Source organism: Euprymna scolopes, chromosome 2, assembly GCF_053919585.1.
Source record: "Euprymna scolopes isolate OS-2025 chromosome 2, ASM5391958v1, whole genome shotgun sequence".
Lineage (NCBI taxonomy): Eukaryota > Metazoa > Mollusca > Cephalopoda > Sepiida > Sepiolidae > Euprymna > Euprymna scolopes.
Window position 1 is genome coordinate 128,737,511 of NC_136483.1, and position 21,578 is coordinate 128,759,088.

General features: G+C 36.0%; 1 protein-coding gene across 1 annotated transcript; it reads left to right on the top strand.

Annotated features, from left to right (window-relative positions):
* Positions 1–14,063: 14,063 nt before the first annotated feature.
* Positions 14,064–14,384, top strand: LOC145240360 (uncharacterized). The gene has a single exon (XM_080103941.1). It carries the CDS (start codon positions 14,064–14,066, stop codon positions 14,382–14,384), a length of 321 nt encoding a protein of 106 aa, XP_079960067.1.
* The last annotated feature ends 7,194 nt before the right edge of the window (positions 14,385–21,578 follow it).

A 21,578-nucleotide genomic window follows, 5' to 3' on the forward strand; every position in this document is an offset into this window, starting at 1 on the left:
AAGACAGTTCCTCGCCCTCCTTATAGTCCAGACTTTGCTCCCTGTGACTTTTGGTTATTCCCTAAGCTCAAGGAAAACCTTAGAGGCTGTTGTTATGAGACAATTGAGGAAATGAAAGAGGCTGACAAGGGTTATTGACATGCTCACACCAAAGAACTTCTATGGATCCTTCCAGAAGTTGTTGAGGCGGTACAACAAGTGCATTGCAGCCAGAGGAGATTACTTCGAAGGGACTAGAGTTTCGTGCGTGTACTATCAATAAAAGTATCCACACGAAAAGTCTGTAAACTTATTTAAGGTACCTTGTATAATGAAAAATGTTTTCGCTGCGGCTAAGAAAACTCGAAAATTCAGCTAAATTTGAAAGTTGAATAATTTAATAGTAAAAATCCTTTGAAAGATAAATATTAGTTTTCAGGAACTATTTTAAAAATAATAAGTAAGGTCTTATGATATTGAATTGAAAATACACACTTTATTTTTACTAAAATATGCTTCATTTTGCCCTGCACCCCAGACGAGAGTTTAGTTACAGCAACCGGCCTTCGTGCAATCAAAACAAACAGGGCGACGCGCAGAATTTCTATGGAATCTCAAATGTCAAAAATTCAATTTTTTTAAAATGAATTTAAAGAGAAATTGAAACATGATTATACCTTAATTTTTGTATTTTGGAAGATTATAAAAGATATTCATTAATTTAAATACTTTTGTCGCAGTAAAAAGGAAATGCTTATTTAATTAGACTATTTTTCAATGCATGCAATTAAGATTTTTTATTTATCTATAAAGATTGATTTTTAACTTTGTATTAGTTTGAAGTTCAGGCGCATTTTTAACAACAACCAACAGTGTTATTGGTTAAACTCTCCAAAATTCATGAATATTAATATGAAAATATTGATGATGAAGTCTGTTTATCAATGTTTTTCATCAGAATTTGAAATACGAGTAAAAGAATAGTTTTATACTCAACCATAACTCTATCCCACAAAATGATAAATATGAGTATAACATATAAACCCTTTAATAACTCTAACACATCGCCGGAAAATTAATTAATGTCAACTCAACTACACATCAAAACTTAACTCGCTTACACTAAAAACTATTACACTTAAATATGAAACAGATGAACAAGCAACAGCTATAATCAACAATTAAATATTTCTACATAATACTAAATTACGATTCGGGTGCATACAGTCATATAGACCACCTCCATTAACTCGGTACTATCTAAAGACAACTATGACTCGTTGGGTCAATAATTAATAAATTATTTGAATCAAGAAAATAAATAATAGAATAAATAAAATAAAGCCATGAAAATGCCTTTCTCTTTCTCTTTTCTTCTTTAACTACGGGTTTGTTACATTTTTTACTCTACTTCGAGGAATCAGGAAGAACTAACGTAACGAAGTGGGCCTTTTTATTGCTTATTTTACGATAAACGTTTGTATACAAAAGAATTAATAGCGTAATACATGTGTATCTATTCGCATCTTGCTTGAGAGAGAGAGAGAGAGAGAGAGAGAGAGAGAGAGAGAGAGAGAGAGAGAAAGAGAGAGAAATAAAGCTAGGAGTTTTTGTTTTGGATACGAAAACATCTTTTCGTATTTTGTATCATAAAATAGACCCTTTTCTTATTCCTGTGGCCGTTACAATACTCTCACACAATATAACAGATTTTTGGAACGGTTTTATTAAATTTTATTATTATGCGTATCTCTTAAGTGTTTGTCCATCCTGTTAGTTATCTTTTTTCCATACCATTAATCTACCTAAATTCTCGTTTTCAGTTTGTGTTCATGTACTTTTTAGGAGGTAAACAACCACGCTTTTTATTTGTATTGGTAGTTGTTTGTTTTTAATGTAAGGTTTAAAACAATCTATTGAAACATGCGTATGCGTGTTTTGGTTAGTTTCCACTCAGAAATATTTTGGTGTTCATTCGAGCACCGGGTAAGGACCTGAGTAGGGAGCATTTAGCGCTTTTCGAACACGATTAATTCTAATCTAAATGTTTGAACAAGTTTGAAGTTGATCTCGCACATATGTTTTTTTTTGTTTTTGTTTTTTTGCTTATCTTGCTCTGTTTGAAAAATCTGTTAGATCAAATTTTGACAAAGTTTTATGCAGCCCTCTTATGAAATTTTGTGCAATCGGTTTTGTGTGTTTCTGTATCGATAATTAATTTAAGCAACACTATTTGTGCACCTGTAACGGCAAAAAAAAAAAAAAGGGGGAAAACTGAAACAGTTGGGTATACTTCGAATTCTCAAGAAAATTATTGGTAAGGCACAGAATTCTTTTTGGGTCATGGTAGCTGCTTTAAGGGTTCTGTGAGTTCTTTCAGGAGTCCGTTGCATTGTGGGTGATAGGCTGGTGTTCGTAGTCTATAAAATCCAATAATTTTTATAATTCAAGGAATAATTCGCTTTCGAATTGTGTGACTCTATCTGTTATAACATGGAGCGGAACACCAAATCGAATGATCTATGTATTAACAAAAGCTCCTGCTACGGTTTGTGCTGTAATGCTTGATATCAATTGTGCCTCTATCAAGCGGCTGGCTTGATCTATACACGTTAAAATGTAATGATATAGACTAATTTAAACATTGCTCGAGTATTTTGCGGTAGTTGTTCAACTATATCAATGTGTACGGTGTGAAATCTTGATGATGGTATTTCCAATGTTGGTACAGGTGATTTAGTATGTCTGTATATGTTTGCTTGTGACAAGATGCAAATGATGAACATAATTTCCTGATGGTTTTGTCATATGTGGCCAGTAAAATTTAGCCTTAACCATTCGGATGGATACTTTTACTTCAGGGTGTGATACAGAATGTAAACTGTCAAAAATAGATTTGCGCAGTGTGAATGGCACAACGCACAACACACATTGATCTTTTCCGGATAATGTGAATTTCTTTAATTCTAAACAAGAATGCATTTAAGGGTTTGATTTTTGTGCATCTGCCAGTACTGGTAGATCGTACATATCTATCTGCACAGCAAGTGTTGGGCGATACAAACAATCTGCAACCACATTTTGGCCACCTTTCACATGGGCTATGTTTGAAATTAATTCCGTAATAACTGATCGTTGTCTTTGTTGTCTGTCTAAATGTGCGATGCACCGCATATTGGTTTGTGGTCAGTCAGAATTAATACTTGATGACCGTCTATAAGGTGGCGAAAGTTTTATACAAACAATGATGCCGCCAACAACTCACGATCAAAAGTGAAATATCGTCTGTGTTGCAGTTAGTTTCTTTGTAAAAAAAAAAAATCCTATTGGTATTGGATTTCCATTTATGACTTGATGCAAGGCAGCACCTACTGCATATTTGCTACTGTCAGTTGATATTGTGTAAAATTTGGTTGGGGATGGGATAATTCTGTTAATTCACCAAGTATTATTATAATATTAGAGAAGGATTGTTTCCACATTATTCAAAGTAATCGATCCTTTAAGTGTTAACTTCATTCTTTCAGATAAGGATAAACTAAATCCGCAAATCTCAGTATTAATTTTCTGTAGAATCCTACCATATTAAGAAAACTGCATAGGTTTTTGGTGTCTTTAGGAGGCCACGACAAACACTATTTCTTTTACATTATTAGTAGTTGGTGTGATTCTCTTTGAATTAATCCTAAAGCCCAAGAAATCTAGTGATATTGCACCAAAAAAACAGACTTGGATGCTGATATTTTTAAGTTGTTTTCTTGTAAGATTCTAAAAACTGTGTTTATATATTTTTTGTGAGAATGTTCGTCGTCGCTAAAAATTAAAATATCATCTTTGTATAAAAATTTAAATATCATCTATGTATAAAAATTTAAATGTCATCTATGTATAAAAATTTAAATATCATCTATGTATAAAAATTTAAATATCATTTATGTATAAAAATTTAAATAGCATCTATGTATAAAAATTTAAATATCATCTATGTATAAAAATTTAAACATCATCTATGTATAAAAATTTAAATGTCATCTATGTATAAAAATTTAAATGTCATCTATGTATAAAAATTTAAATGTCATCTATGTATAAAAATTTAAATGACATCTATGTATAAAAAAAACACAGTCTATAGCTCTAAAAATCTTGTCCGTATATCTTTAAAATGCCGCTGCTGTGTGTGTGTGTGTGTGTTTTTTTTTAATCCAAAAGGCATAAATTCAAAAAATGAAATGAAAAAAAAAAACATTTGAGAAATAATGGTTGTTTTTGGGTGCATTTTGGTTTTGTGGTATACTGAAATCAAATCTGTTTTAGAAAACCGTTGCTTATTGTCAAATTTCATGGTAAATAAATTTATGTTGAGTATGGGGTATCTATCGCATCTGGTTATACTATTTAATGCACCGTAATCGCCAAAGCAGCGATGTCCTCCACTTAGCAACAAGATGTAATGGGCTCGGACATTTGCTGTCTGAGGGGTTATTACTAGGGCTGTGACAACAGCGTATTCTTTTCATTGTTTTGACTCTTGGGTATATATCCGTTAATATCTTACATGTTTTTATATAGACTGCTGTGGTTCTCGGTTGATTGACTGTGTCTTACTGTGTCGGATATATACTCGAGAGTCAAAACAATGAAAAGAAAATGCTCTTGTCACATCCCTAGTAATCACGCCTTCATGTAGGAGCTTTCAATCTTCTGCTTCGGTCGCTTTTAGTTTTTAGTAGTTAGCTGTCTGGACTTTGCAAAAACTGGTGAGTGGCTAGCTATGTGTATTCTGTGATAAACACCACAGTAATTTTCACTGGTGTTTATGTGTGGGGAAATAATTTCCGGGTATTTATACAGGGCTGGTTTGAATAAATGGAGGTAATTCTATTTTGTTTATGATCACATTAACTAAAGGTACTGTAATCGATTTTAAATTCTTTCTGGTAGCAGTTAAAGGATCGTAGTCAATTGTTAAAACGAAATTGTTTAAGAAATCGAATCCAATAAGTGGATTGGTGATATCAGCGATCACGAATATGCAAGAGAAGAATCTTCTTAAACATGGTATTCCAATTTCCAATTTCCAATTTCCAGGCTTGTCAATGGAATTTTATCTTCTCTCCATCAGCAGAAGCAGGAGACACTGGTGTTGTGTTTAGTGTTACACCGTTTATCATTGATGCTAGTATTATTGAAATACTTGCACTTGTATCCACTATAAACTTTAATATGGCTGTCCCTAATCATGCTGTGATTTGTTGTAGTGGAGAACTCGTCATGACATACATGGTTTGCGCAGTTAGATTTCTAATTTGCTTGGTATAAGAGTAGGTGGCCGCCAATTGGGTAGCATTTCATATTTTTTTCTTAGCCCATTTGCACCACGGTTTGCATGTCCTTGCCTGATCAGTGAATTAAATATGGACTCTACACACTTTAGTTTTCTGTTCCGGAAAATATGGTTTTATTTCCACCGCAAGAGACGTGATTTCCTTATTCTTATCCATTTCTTGCAGGTTGCTGGGCGATAAACGTTTTTTCGTTTATGCTATTCAGCAAGGGCATAGTTTCATCTGCCAGTTTTCCTAATTGTGTAGGAGTTAGCTTTTTTTGTGAGGCAATAACTGGAGAAATTATTGCTGGCAGAGCTTGAAGAAACTTGTGTGGTACAATTTCTTCTCCGATACCCATTTGTTTTGCTATTGAGAGCACCTCTTGTAAATATAACGATGACTGACCTGTTATTGTTGTTGTTGTCGACATTAATTTATCGAGAATTTCCGTTTTTGTCCGGATTTACTTACGACTTCGTCCAAACTTTTACCATATTTACGCCAGAGCGTACTTGCATGCTTATTTTTTCTTCTTTAAGGATCCCAGCCTAAGCTGTTTCGAATACTCGCTGACACGTTCAAATTTTCTCCCCGCCAAACACTTGTTTTTGGGTTTCTCGTGTAAGTCCGAAACCTCGTTCGCGAATGTTATGGTGTTTGTATTGAATAATGTACAGGAAGACACAGTTACATTTATTAACGAAAATACATGAAAGAGGTAATTTAGCTACATCTTGGTTCACTGTTGGACTAGTGGTGACGACTATACTCACCGGGTGTCCGTCTCTGACTGAGTTGGAAACCGGTTCTCGTTACCCGGAAGTGACATCATGGATGGAAGTGACGTCATTGAATATTTCAGGAAGTAGGGTGCGACCACAACAGCCTTTAGACGTATTCATTTATATGCATAATTCTTATTTTCAATTAATATTCAACGCTTCAAACACAGGTTACAATTTTCATCATATTTAAGTTTATTTTACGTCCGAGTAATGCTGGATTGCTGGACGGCCTCGGAGTCGATATATATATATATATATATATATATATATATATATATATATATATATATATATATATATATATATATATATATATATATATATATATATATATATATATATAATTGGATTTACAATTGGATATACACACACACACACACACACACACACACACACACACATATATATATATATATATATATATATATATATATATATATATATATATATATAATTGGATTTACATTTTTGGATTTTACCGTCATTGGATAATTTACCTTTCACCAGACTATCCATTCACGTGAAATCACCTTTTTCTTCGCCATATTCCCTCTGTTTCACTTTTTGTTATCAAGTAAGATGTTTGATTTGCTTGCAGTTTTATCAAATACTTTTGTCTGCAAAATCCGATCCCGCATTTTGCTAATTCCTACCCTCTGATGAGTAGGAAAGTATTTCTTCGAAACTCCGCGGATTAAGGACTATCCACTGATGAAGTGTTTTCTTTTCAGATTAAATATGTTTTTAATTCTTTTTTCAAAGTGTTTTTAACGTGTTTTATTAACTATTTGTTCCTATATATATATATATATATATATATATATATATATATATATATATATACATATATATATATATATATATATATATATATATATATATATATATATATATATATATATATATATAAACTAGCATGGGTGCCCGTCGTTACCCGGGTATTTGGAGATGTGTGTTGAGCAAAAAAAAAAAAAAGTGGTAAATTTTTTTTTAACTTTTACCCCTATTATGACCTCTTAAAATTTATTGTTTTGGACTCAAATTAAGTTATTAAGTTAGATCCATGTCCAATAAACCTATATCTAAATTTTCAAGTGTTTAGACCGGAAATTGTCGAAGGAGTTTGGTAGAGTTCTCAAAGGTCAAATCGTTGAATTTTGACCCCTTAATCGGCAAATTTCTGGCCAAAGATTTTCCCAAATCTCAGTACCCTGTATATCAAATTTCGAGTCTGCAGACTTAAAATTGACAGAGTTATTGCGTAGAGAAATGTACACACACAGATACACAGATACACAGACAGACAGACAGACAGACAGACAGACAATTTCACTTTTATAGATATACTAGCATTTCAGCCCGGCGTTGTCCGAGTGTTTGTATGTGTATGTTGAGCAAAAAAAAAAAAAAAGTGGTAGTAGGAAGGCAGGCTTGAACCTGTATCGTAAAAAGGAGGAAAAGAACGGGGTAAAACCTAACGTTTATTCTGTTACGATCACCGCCAAACCGGACGCAACATTTTTTTAAAATTAAGGCTAGACAATTTAAAGGAGAGGATAACTTTAAAAAATATCGGCGAAAAAATGCCCCCCTATAGAAAAGTGCCTAGTTGAAGGGGAAGACATTAATGTTTTTAGCCAATTTTTCGCTATTTGTCGTATGAAAGGTCGAACTTTAAAACGATACTAATCTTGGTAATATCCGTCGCCTCTATTGAAAGTTTAAGGCAGACATGCAAACATACATACATACATACATACATACATACAGAAATCAAAGTAAATACTAAAAAACTTTTTAAAAAGATTACATACAGAATTCAAAGCAAATACTAAATAAAAATGCGTATAATTCGAAAATACGGCGAAAAATAACGAAGCAACAATTAAAAAGTAAGCAATAAAGAAAATACAAATAGCTAATGCTATGTTGTAAATTTAGTTTAAAGCACATAAAGGCCTGGTCACCTAATTCTAGTTTAGATTCCGTAGACATGGGGAGAGTGTTACAAATATAGACTAAGTCTGTTACTGTTAAAATCCTTGACAAAGTGAAAGATAACTAGATATGTTAAAGATGTTAGAGGGGATGGAGGAGTGCAAGTTAGTTTCACTTAATGCTAAGATATCCGGGGAGTTTGCAAGGAGAAATGATTATAAGTAAGTTCTAAGTCCTCGGATATGTGTAAATGCAAGCCTCAAGGGAGGAGGCGTGAGTGTGTGTCTGGTTTGAACATTTTTTGGATTGAGCTATCATTTCATTCTATTTTGTAGTTTCAGATCTAGATTTAGGTGCTAGGCAAGGTACCACCATCATGCAACATGAGTAGACCATCAGTCGGTTCTTCATCCACAGGAATGTGGTCTCGGGAATGTCCACCAGATATGAGTGCAGGGTGCCTTTCCATTCATGACATGGCACTACAAATATCCCGATATTACACAACTGACGATAGAACAGTCGCTCTAAGCGCTATCAAAGGGCTTCTGTACTGTCAGTTGGAAACAGCAACCAGCAACTGTCTAATCGATACCCTCAAACCTGTCAGACAGAAGTGGTCCAGTCCCATCATGTTAGCATATATGGTAGATAAGCACCCCCAAGATACCCAGTTATAGGAGAAGGGAATAAGGCAAATGTAGGGAACGGCATTCATTGCTCTAGTCAGGAAACAAGGCTAAGCACTGGGCATCTCTAATGAGTCTTTGTGGCTGCACCTCTGCTCCTGGCTAATAGACAAAGAAGGAATGTGAAGTATAGATAGGCAGAGCCTTACTATTCCTTAAGCAGTTTAGGTTTGCAAACTGGTGATTTGATCAAGTCACCCACTATAGGGAGATTGTCGTCCAGGAATGGGGAGGCCTCCCTCCCCTGTTTAGTGCCAAGACGTATGAGGTCAGTGGCACAGGTTTACAAATCGGAGTTTTCCTTATTCTAGATGGATGATCTAACCAGATCTACTGGTCCATCAGCACTGAGAGGGTATTCCCTGCACCTGGTTGCATTGATAGTAAGGATTGATAGAGTTAATATCAAAGAATTAGTATCTGCTTTGAAGTTATACTCCTCAGAATAGGATTAAGATTGCTTACATTTTTAAAGGAGGTATGTATGAGTGTAAGGTGTAGATTAAAACATACAGGAAGGCGTCTTGAAGGCAAAGCATTATCCCTTTAAAGCAGACATTTAGAAATAACATTTGTGCCAGTTATTTTAGTAACATACATCAGTAACAATATACATGTGGCCAGTATAGGCCTTATATTAAAACATTACACTTAGTCATAGAATGAGAAATTATGATTTCCAAAAAGAAGCATTATAAGTAAATAACAGCAGAAAAACAGGTTTGGTGAATAAGCAATAACTTAATTGCTTCCTAAGCAATAGTTTGCACAATTTAGCAGTTTTTGTATGGTCTTGCTTTTATTTTTGGAGATATCTCATATTTTGTACTGCAATGCTTCCACTTCAAGATATTTCGGTCTGTCAGATCACTGCAAATCCTGTCTGGACAACTGTTTTCGTTTTGGTTGTGATGTCACACAAGATCAATGAAAGTTCTGTCTTTGAGTTGGATCACTGTAGATTACATTGGATAACAATCGGATTATCATTTGAAAGTTATCCAGTTACTGAATCAAATGAAATTTGGCAATTGGATTAGTTCGGGATCAATCCGGAATTACAATCTTATCTCCCCCACCCCAAAAAATAATGGGCATAAATCAATAAGAAGCAACCCATGGCACTATAGCCTTTTATAGCTTCTTCCTATTTTTCTTTTACAAAGGAGTCACCACTTATCAAGACCCAAAGGTCACTCGAGGATAATGGTTAATGAATGTACAGAAGTCAATGGGACAATATCGTAGTAATCGTTAGTAGTAGAAATTTGGTAAATTGGATTACTGAAGAGGGTGGCTCATCAAGAATTTGTTTATGTTGGACTTGAATATGATCAAATTGTAGTCAGCCTTAAAGCAGGGAACTGGAAGAGTGTTCCACAGGCATGCAGTTCTAAGAAGGAAGCTTTGTTCATGGAATCTGTGTTTAGGATTAGGCAAAGAAAAAGAGTGGGGGAAATTATTGATAGTGGTTCAGCTAGATGGGTGTTTTTCATGAAAGTTTAGGGAGGGGGGACCATAGATTGGAGCTCAGACAGGCACCTGCCATGAAAATTGTGATAGAGTAAAGACAGGCTCGTAACGTCTCTTCTGTGGGGAGAGGTTGTAGGGAAGATAAAAGAGCACCCCCACTAGATTACGAAGTCTATTTTGAACTTTGTCAAAGTATGATAAGAGTTTTCCAGCAGCTCCTGCCCAGATGTGGCAACAGTACTCCATCTGTGGACGTACCTGACTCTTACTTAGGTAGAGAATTGCATCAGCAGTGAGATATCTACTAGAACGCTAGAAGGATCCCACCATTTTTTCAACCCAGAAGCTTGTCAAAACATGGAGCCTCCCCAAGACGAGAGCCATTCATTTCAATTGATGCCAGATAGGAGATCAGAGCGTTGATTATATAAAGATAGAAGCTTGGTTTTAGATGCATTAAAATAAACCAGCCACTTCTTTCCCCATTGCACCACATGCTCCAAGTTAGATGAGAGAGAATCAGAGAGAACTTGGTCATTTACGGCCTTTGATGTGTTGACATGGTAAAGTCATCAGCATAAATGTCTTTGAATGATCTTAGGATGTGATTTGGAAGATCATTGATGTAAATCAGTAAAAGAGTTGGGCCCAAGATGGGACTCCAGCATTAATACTGTGAGCTTCTGATTTCTGCCCATCAACCACTACTCTTATGAACCTATCAAAGAAAAATGATTTAATAATTGAAAAAACATTTCCAGCTATTCCGTAGCTGGAGATCTTGTTAAGTAGCCTTTATGCCATACCTCATCAAAGGTCTTTGATATGTCAAGAGCAATTGCCCTATAAAGGAAGCCTCCATTGAGAGATTCACTAATCCTATGACATATAACCATTACCACATTTGCTGTCGATCTAGCAGAACGGAAATCATATTGCATGTCAATAATGTCTTAGCATTAAGTGAAATAAACTTACACTCTTCAAACCCCTCCAAATTCTTTAGCATTACAGGATACTTCCCTCTTTGCCGTAAGGACTCGGATAGATGTATGCACGCACTTAGAGTCTATATTCGTAACATCCTCCCTTAAATTAAAGAGAAAAATCTTGAATCGGATGACCGGGCCTTTGTGTGCCTTCGACTAACATTTCATCACTGCATTAGTTACTTATATTTTCTCTGTTGTCTTTTCATCAAGTCAGGATTGTACCTTAATCGATCATGTCTTTGATAGTATAGATGCAGCACTCTCCTTGGATAGTAACGCCCAAATACATGTGTTTGGTCACTTTAATGTCCACCATAAAAATTGGCTTGGTTTCTCAGGTTACACAGATGCAGCTCGACGCTCCACTAATAGCTTCTCTATAGCCCACTCCCGCACATAGACAGTAATGTTTCCAACTGTTCTACCAGATCGTGAACCTCAGCAGGTTTCACTTCTAGACCTATTCCTCACCACAGTACCTGAGGATTGTGTGACTAATGCTCACAGTCCACTTGGAAACGCAGACCACTTAGTGGTATCAGTTGACATCACATTTAAATCTCAACCTCAAGGTGAGGAATCATTGCTCAAAACCACAAGGTACTAACAGGGCTTACTGAGAAACCATTAGAGAACACATCTGAGATGCCCCATGGACCGATATCTTCTCTCTTCCTGCTGAACAGAGTTCCAATGAGACAACTGAATGATGCAAAGCGGGAATTGAAGCACACGGAAGTATTATAGCAAGCCCCACTCACCTCCTCATGGTTCACTACAGATTGTACAGCTGCTATAGCATAAAGACAGCGCATGCATTCTGCCAGTTTTTACGTCATAAGTCAAATACAAATAGGCAAAATTCGTAGGTGCTAGAAATCATTGTAAGAGAGAAATAGTGAGAGTCAAAAGAAAACATGCTGAAATAATCAGGGAATGCATAGAATTGCAAAAGATAGGCTCGTCATTTCGGAAAAATCTATACTAGTGTAGTGAATGAAGGACAATCAGTAATTCCTTTACTGAGCAACAACCAGAAGGTTGCATGCATGGTAACTAAGAAGGTGGAATTGATGTCCTGGTAATTGCCTCTAACTCCACCTTAGAGCCAACAAAAAACTCCCTCCAAAATTTCCCTATGAGGACTAAAGCCACATTAGATGATGTAAAAATCACCCCTTCTCATGTCTGCGATACATGATACATCCAATTCCTTTGACAAAGTCTGGCACAAACGGCTGTTAATGAAAATTAAATTGTACGTTATAACTGGACGTATACTAAATATTATTAGATCCATCTTAAACAATAAAAGTATACAGGTTGTCATTGATGGACATACATCCAAGCAGCATAACATTAATGCAGGAGTGTCTCAGGGGTCGATCCTTGAACCATTATTATTTCTGATATTCAAAAACGACCTCCCTAATAATATTGTGTCTGAGATGGGTATATTTGCTGATGATACAATGCTCTATAACATGCATTAGAGAAGAAAAGATGTACATAAGTCTAAGACAATGGCAGAATCATTAGAAAATTACCTCCAGACCATAGTTGAATGGGGACGCAGATGGATGGTAATATTTAATGCTAGTAAAACTAAGCTGCTCTCCTTTAACAATTACAAGACACCTCTCGAACTGCATATATCGATGAAAGAAAACACTCTACCTGAGAATTCTACCTTTTTTGGGGCTATTTTACCGTATTTTACTTTGAGGGCAATATGAACTGAAACAAATACAAAATATAAAGTATAATATAAAAGCAAAGACTGCTGCAAAGATGGTGGGTTCCCTCTATCGAGCTAGAAGACTACTCACACTTGAGAGTATCCCGTACCTCTACAAGGCCACTATTCACTCATGCATGGAGTGTTGTTGCCACATCTGGGCTGATGCATCTACCACTAGTCTCTCCATCTTGGATAGGGTCCAAAAAAAAGTTGTCAATCGAATCGATCCCATTTTATCAACTAAGTTCCAGCTTTTGTCCTATCGTCACAATTTTGCACCTCTGTGCATGTTTTAATGGAATGTGTTCTGATGAACTCGTTGCACTTGTACCCCGTACATATCCCCGACAAACCCGTTTAGCAATAAGATCTCACCCTTTCACTGTTGAGGTCCCTAGATGCCAAAAAGCTTTCTATTCTAATAGTCTCTTCTCTTGAACAGCTAGACTTTGGAATTCCCTTCCTGCTACCTGCTTTCCTGATCGTACTGATATGCAGAAATTTAAATGTAACATAAATCGACATCTTGCTAATCTTTCCTAGACATGGTCCCAAAAAGTAGCCTTTTTCGTCCAAGTGGTGATATGCCTTGTTAGGAGTTCACGTTAAATAAATAAATAAATAGAGCTGGTAGAGTATATATGAGTATATTTATCATACAAATGAATGTTGAATATAAAAAATGATATGCATGAAAAGTAATTATAAAATGCTGAATAGATGTGGGAGGCTGGTATATGGATCTGCAAAATAGATTTTCACATAGGGTCAAGGATCGGAGTCGGAGTTGGGAGTCGGAGTCTAAGATATCAAAGGAGTCAGAGTCGGAGTTGGAGTCGACATTTTAGGAATTCAAGGAGTCGTAGTCGGAGTCGGACTTTCACCATCCGACTCCGCAACCCTGATAAAAATACCAAAAACAAACTTTAAAACTTGAATATTTCTCTGTATGTTATAAGTGCATACGTTTGGAAGAAATGTTTTTGCATAAATTTCGCTATGTTTCTGAAAGACGAACATACATTTTTCTCCTCTTAATTGCCGGAAAGATTTTTGTGAGGGTCATCCTAAACAGACTCATCACAGTCTTCGAACAGACTCTCTCCGAGGCATAGTGTAGCAGGAGCACTGGAAACATGATATTCGGTGTGAGACAACTTCAAGAGGAATTGAACAGAAAAAAAACCATCTACTCAGCGTTCGTCGACCTGACCAAAGCTTTTGACAATGTCAACATGGAGGCTATTTGGACCTTTGAGCGCATTGGATGTCTTTCAAAGTTTGTGTCAATGATCAGGCTCTTCCATGACGGCATGACTAGCCAGGTTCTCTCTAATGGCAATGTGACAGATGCTTTCGAGATCAGCAACGGCATGAAGCAGGACTGCATACTAGTCCCAATTACCTGTATGCTGTCCCATGCTGTCCAAGATCTGGAAAATGGGGGTCTACATTAGTTACCGTTTCGACAGCTTCCTTTTCGACCTGCGTCGACCAACAGCAAAGACAGGGAGCCTGCAAACTCTCCTCCAAGGGTTTTTCTTTGCCGACGACTGCGCCTCCTGATGGTTCCTTGGACAGAGAAATTAACACTAGAATCAGCAAGGCAAGTCAGACACTGGGCAGACTCCGCAATCAAGTGCTCTACCAAACTGAAGATCTACAATTCCATAGTTCTTTCCTCCCTCCTCTATGGTTGTGAGACGTGGACACTGTATCGTAGACATATCAAGAGACTGAAGCTTTTTCACGTGCGAGCTCTCCTCTCCATCCTGGGAATCAGGTGGCAGGATCACATCACCAATTTGGAGGTCCTCGACCAAGCTAAGTCTACCAACATAGAGGCCACCATAATAAAAGCCCAACTTCGATTGATTCGAATAGAGCAGTGTCGGATGCCGAGACGCCTGATGTACGGGGAGCTCCAGGTCAGCAAACAAAACCAAGATCGAGCAAAACTACGGTATAAGGGGACTGCCAAAGCCAATCTCCAGTGATGCCACATCAAACTGAAAGATCTGGAGGGATATGCCATGAACAAAACAAAATGGTGAGGCTCAGTTCATAAAGTTCGAAGAAGCTCGATGCCAGAAATTCACTGCTGCCAGAGAGAGACACTGCAGAGCAGTCTCAGCAGTGATCACTTCCAGTGCCCCCACTATTCAAGACTATGTGCCTTTAAGCTGGGGCTGCAGAGCCACCTCCGTGTTCATAGAATGAGATGCAGAATGCAAACGTCATCATTGGATCCGATGAACAACCACTATTGAATATAGTTCAAATCTATCCTAATTAGAATATCGGAGTAATCTCTTCATATCTATCTAACCGAGTTTGTTTGAATCTCTCTCTCTCTCTCTCTCTCTCTCTCTCTCTCTCTCTCTCCATACATACATATACATACATTATTATTATTATTATTATTATTATTATTATTATTATTATTATTATTATTATTATTATTATTATTATTCTTTTTCCAATTATTTCCTTTCTTTCTGGGCACACGTCTTCGTTCATATCTACCAACCTTATCAAACTATCCTAATTCTCTAACATTTATCTATACTTAATATAACGTTGCATATTTTTATCTATATACGCGTGTGCATGTGTGTAGACACACACATATATACACACGCACATACATACAGTTTTCTCCAACTGAATCTATTATAGCATTGTTTTTATGTGTCCGCTTTTTATTATCTTCACTTTCTTTTGTACCCTCCTCTCTCTCTCTCTCTTTCTCTCTCACTCTCTCTTTCTTCCTCTCTGTAAAAACCATTCTCCTTTCCCCTGTATCTATATATCAATCTCCGATTTCTTTGGCTTGTCCTTTCTATCTCTCTTTTTCCTCCACACTTAACGCCTCCCCGTTCTCTCTCTACTGTTTTTCTCATAGTTATTCTTCTTTCCTTTTCATTCTTTTATTCTCCTCCTCTATTCCTAATCCTCTCTTTAATATATTACATTTATCATCTATGTTCTGCATCCACTACCATGCAGAATCCCCGCCACTTCAATCAATTGCCCCAACCACACCCAGGCCTCGTATACATATGAACCCCTCAACATCGCATTTATTGCAGACACGGAGATATAGGCAACTCCCTTATTTTAACTAACGTTTCCTTGTATGTAATATAGTGCTCGAAACACATACAGCACACAAAGATGACTCAGACGTATTGACGGACGCAGAGGCAGAAGCAGGGTCATACACACGTTCAGCATATATATCTTAGCAGATACACTAAACTACACTGCACATCAACACACTGATATATATATATATATATATATATATATATATATATATATATATATATATATATATATATATATATATATATATATGAACACGTCATTATGCCTATCCGACACTAATGCGCAGTTAAACGCGCGTGCGCGTGTGTGTGTGTGCGCGCGCACACACGCGTGTTTGAAGTAGTTATTTATCCTGGACACACTCGTACCATGTGCTTGTGTTAGAAATAAAAAAGGAAAGAGGTAAAAATGAAGAATAACAGAAAAGAGGGAGAGACAAAGAAAGAAGAAAATGGAAAAAAGTAACGAATCAAAGAATAAAAAAGAAATAAAGAAAAAAACGAATTAAAGAATAAAAAAGAAATAAAGACACAGCAATTAGTGAAAAAAAAACAAGAAAAGAACGAACGACAGAATGAATGAAGAAAAGAAAACGTCTAAAAGTGAACAAAGATACAAGAAAGAAAGAAAGAAAGAAAGAAGAGAGAGAAGAGAGAGAGAGAGAGAGAGAGAGAGAGAAAAGAAAAAGAAAGAAATGTAAGACTTTTGAAAAATTAAAAATTAAGTAAAAACGTCGACAAAGAAATGACAATGGAATGAAATGTGTAAACTGAAAGAATTGAGAAAAAAGATTTAAGTAAAATAAATAAAGAAGAAAAAAAAATGAGAAATGGAAGAAGTAAAAATGGAAACGAGTAATAAATGAAAAGAAAGATTGAAAAAAATATAAATGTAGAAAAGATGAAAATGTTAAGACAAAATAACAGAATTAAAAAAGAAAAAAGTAAACGACAAACGGAAGACAAAATAAAAAAAATGAAGAAAAATGCAACGAATGAATGAGTAAAGAACAGTGTAAAAGAAAGAAAAGAATAAAAAATGGAATGAAAAATAAAAAACGAACTCAAAATATAAGTAAGACACCGAATAATTTTTAAATAAAAGAAAAGAAAGAAAAAAGGAGAAAAGAAAAAGGTTAAACAAAAGAAATAAAACATAACCAAGAACAGAAAAGAAAGATTAAAAGGAAAGAAAAACGATACCGATTCATTCAATCTACGCGTTTACTGCTGAAGATTTGAGCGACGCACTTTACTGACAGAGCTGCTTTTAGAGATACGTGGCTCTGTCTTAACGATGATAAAGAAAATCTGACAGCAAATATTTCAAAACAGCATTTTAATATAAGAATATATTTTGAGATTCGTCCCTCCCTTTTATTTACTCAAGTTCACCCCAAACAAGGTATATCGCCACATAGATATAAGGGGCTACTGTGTGTCAGTACAGTTAGGGAAACAGGTAGCAGGAAGGAAATTCCAAAGTATAAATGACCGAGGAAAGAAACTATTGGAGAGGAAGGCTTTCCGGCATTTAGGGACCTCTATAGTGAAGGTGTGTGATTTTGTTGCTAAGCGAGTTTGTTGAGGATATGTACGCCTAGGGGCAAAAGTGCAACAAATCATTATGAGAGTACATTCCATTAAAATACACTCCATAAAAATACATTCCATTAAAATACATTCCATTAAAATACATTCCATTAAAATACATGCAAAACAAGCAAAGGATTGCAACATTGCGGCGATAAGAAAAAGGTTGGAGCTTATTTAACAAGATTAGATTGGAGACTTTTTTTAGCTTGTCCAAATGAAAGCGATTAGCATCAGCCCGGATGTGGCAAAAATACATCATGCATGGGCGAATGGTTGTTTTGTAGTGATGATGATTAAAATGTGATGATGATTAAGATGTGATGGTGATTAAGATGTGATGATGATTAAGATGTGATGATGATTAAGATGTGATGGTGATTAAGATGTGATGATGATAAAAATGTGATGATGATTAAGATGTGGTGATGATGATTAAGATGTGATGATGATTAAGATGTGATGATGATTAAGATGTGATGATGATTAAGATGCAGGATTAAAATGTGATGATGATTAAGATGTGATGATGATTAAGATGCAGGATTAAGATGTGATGATGATTAAGATGCAGGATTAAGATGTGATGGTGATTAAGATGTGATGATGATTAAGATGCAGGATTAAGATGTGATGATGATTAAGATGCAGGATTAAGATGTGATGGTGATTAAGATGCAGGATACTCTCAGATGTGATGGTGATTAAGATGCAGGATACTATCAGATGTGATGATGATTAATATGCAGGATACTCTCAGATGTGATGATGATTAAGATGCAGGATACTATCAGATGTGATGATGATTAAGATGCAGGATACTATCAGATGTGATGGTGATTAATATGCAGGATACTCTCAGATGTGATGATGATTAAGATGCAGGATACTCTCAGATGTGATGGTGATTAAGATGCAGGATACTCTCAGATGTGATGATGATTAAGATGCAGGATACTCTCAGATGTGATGATGATTAATATGCAGGATACTCTCAGATGTGATGATGATTAATATGCAGGATACTCTCAGATGTGATGATGATTAAGATGCAGGATACTATCAGATGTGATGATGATTAAGATGCAGGATACTCTCAGATGTGATGATGATTAATATGCAGGATACTCTCAGATGTGATGATGATTAATATGCAGGATACTCTCAGATGTGATGATGATTAAGATGCAGGATACTCTCAGATGTGATGGTGATTAAGATGCAGGATACTATCAGATGTGATGATGATTAAGATGCAGGATACTCTCAGATGTGATGATGATTAATATGCAGGATACTCTCAGATGTGATGATGATTAATATGCAGGATACTCTCAGATGTGATGATGATTAAGATGCAGGATACTCTCAGATGTGATGGTGATTAAGATGCAGGATACTATCAGATGTGATGATGATTAATATGCAGGATACTCTCAGATGTGATGATGATTAAGATGCAGGATACTATCAGATGTGATGGTGATTAAGATGCAGGATACTCTCAGATGTGATGATGATTAAGATGCAGGATACTCTCAGATGTGATGGTGATTAAGATGCAGGATACTATCAGATGTGATGGTGATTAATATGCAGGATACTCTCAGATGTGATGATGATTAAGATGCAGGATACTATCAGATGTGATGATGATTAAGATGCAGGATACTCTCAGATGTGATGGTGATTAAGATGCAGGATACTATCAGATGTGATGGTGATTAAGATGCAGGATACTATCAGATGTGATGATGATTAATATGCAGGATACTCTCAGATGTGATGATGATTAAGATGCAGGATACTATCAGATGTGATGGTGATTAATATGCAGGATACTCTCAGATGTGATGATGATTAAGATGCAGGATACTCTCAGATGTGATGGTGATTAAGATGCAGGATACTATCAGATGTGATGATGATTAAGATGCAGGATACTCTCAGATGTGATGATGATTAATATGCAGGATACTCTCAGATGTGATGATGATTAATATGCAGGATACTCTCAGATGTGATGATGATTAAGATGCAGGATACTCTCAGATGTGATGGTGATTAAGATGCAGGATACTCTCAGATGTGATGATGATTAATATGCAGGATACTCTCAGATGTGATGATGATTAAGATGCAGGATACTCTCAGATGTGATGGTGATTAAGATGCAGGATACTATCAGATGTGATGATGATTAATATGCAGGATACTCTCAGATGTGATGATGATTAAGATGCAGGATACTCTCAGATGTGATGATGATTAATATGCAGGATACTCTCAGATGTGATGATGATTAAGATGCAGGATACTATCAGATGTGATGGTGATTAAGATGCAGGATACTATCAGATGTGATGATGATTAATATGCAGGATACTCTCAGATGTGATGATGATTAATATGCAGGATACTCTCAGATGTGATGATGATTAAGATGCAGGATACTCTCAGATGTGATGATGATTAATATGCAGGATACTCTCAGATATGATGATGATTAAGATGCAGGATACTATCAGATGTGATGGTGATTAAGATGCAGGATACTCTCAGATGTGATGGTGATTAATATGCAGGATACTCTCAGATGTGATGATGATAAAGATGCAGGATACTATCAGATGTGATGATGATTAATATGCAGGATACTCTCAGATGTGATGATGATTAATATGCAGGATACTCTCAGATGTGATGATGATTAATATGCAGGATACTATCAGATGTGATGATGATTAATATGCAGGATACTATCAGATGTGATGATGATTAATATGCAGGATACTCTCAGATGTGATGATGATTAATATGCAGGATACTCTCAGATGTGATGATGATTAAGATGCAGGATACTATCAGATGTGATGGTGATTAATATGCAGGATACTATCAGATGTGATGATGATTAATATGCAGGATACTCTCAGATGTGATGATGATTAATATGCAGGATACTCTCAGATGTGATGATGATTAAGATGCAGGATACTATCAGATGTGATGGTGATTAAGATGCAGGATACTCTCAGATGTGATGATGATTAAGATGCAGGATACTCTCAGATGTGATGATGATTAATATGCAGGATACTCTCAGATGTGATGATGATTAAGATGCAGGATACTCTCAGATGTGATGGTGATTAAGATGCAGGATACTATCAGATGTGATGATGATTAATATGCAGGATACTCTCAGATGTGATGATGATTAAGATGCAGGATACTATCAGATGTGATGGTGATTAAGATGCAGGATACTCTCAGATGTGATGATGATTAAGATGCAGGATACTCTCAGATGTGATGGTGATTAAGATGCAGGATACTATCAGATGTGAGGATGATTAATATGCAGGATACTCTCAGATGTGATGATGATTAATATGCAGGATACTCTCAGATGTGATGGTGATTAAGATGCAGGATACTATCAGATGTGATGGTGATTAATATGCAGGATACTCTCAGATGTGATGATGATTAAGATGCAGGATACTATCAGATGTGATGATGATTAATATGCAGGATACTATCAGATGTGATGATGATTAAGATGCAGGATACTCTCAGATGTGATGGTGATTAAGATGCAGGATACTATCAGATGTGATGGTGATTAAGATGCAGGATACTATCAGATGTGATGGTGATTAAGATGCAGGATACTATCAGATGTGATGGTGATTAAGATGCAGGATACTATCAGATGTGATGGTGATTAAGATGCAGGATACTATAAAATGTGATGATGATTAATATGCAGGATACTATCAGATGTGATGATGATTAATATGCAGGATACTCTCAGATGTGATGATGATTAATATGCAGGATACTCTCAGATGTGATGGTGATTAAGATGCAGGATACTATCAGATGTGATGGTGATTAAGATGCAGGATACTATCAGATGTGATGATGATTAATATGCAGGAT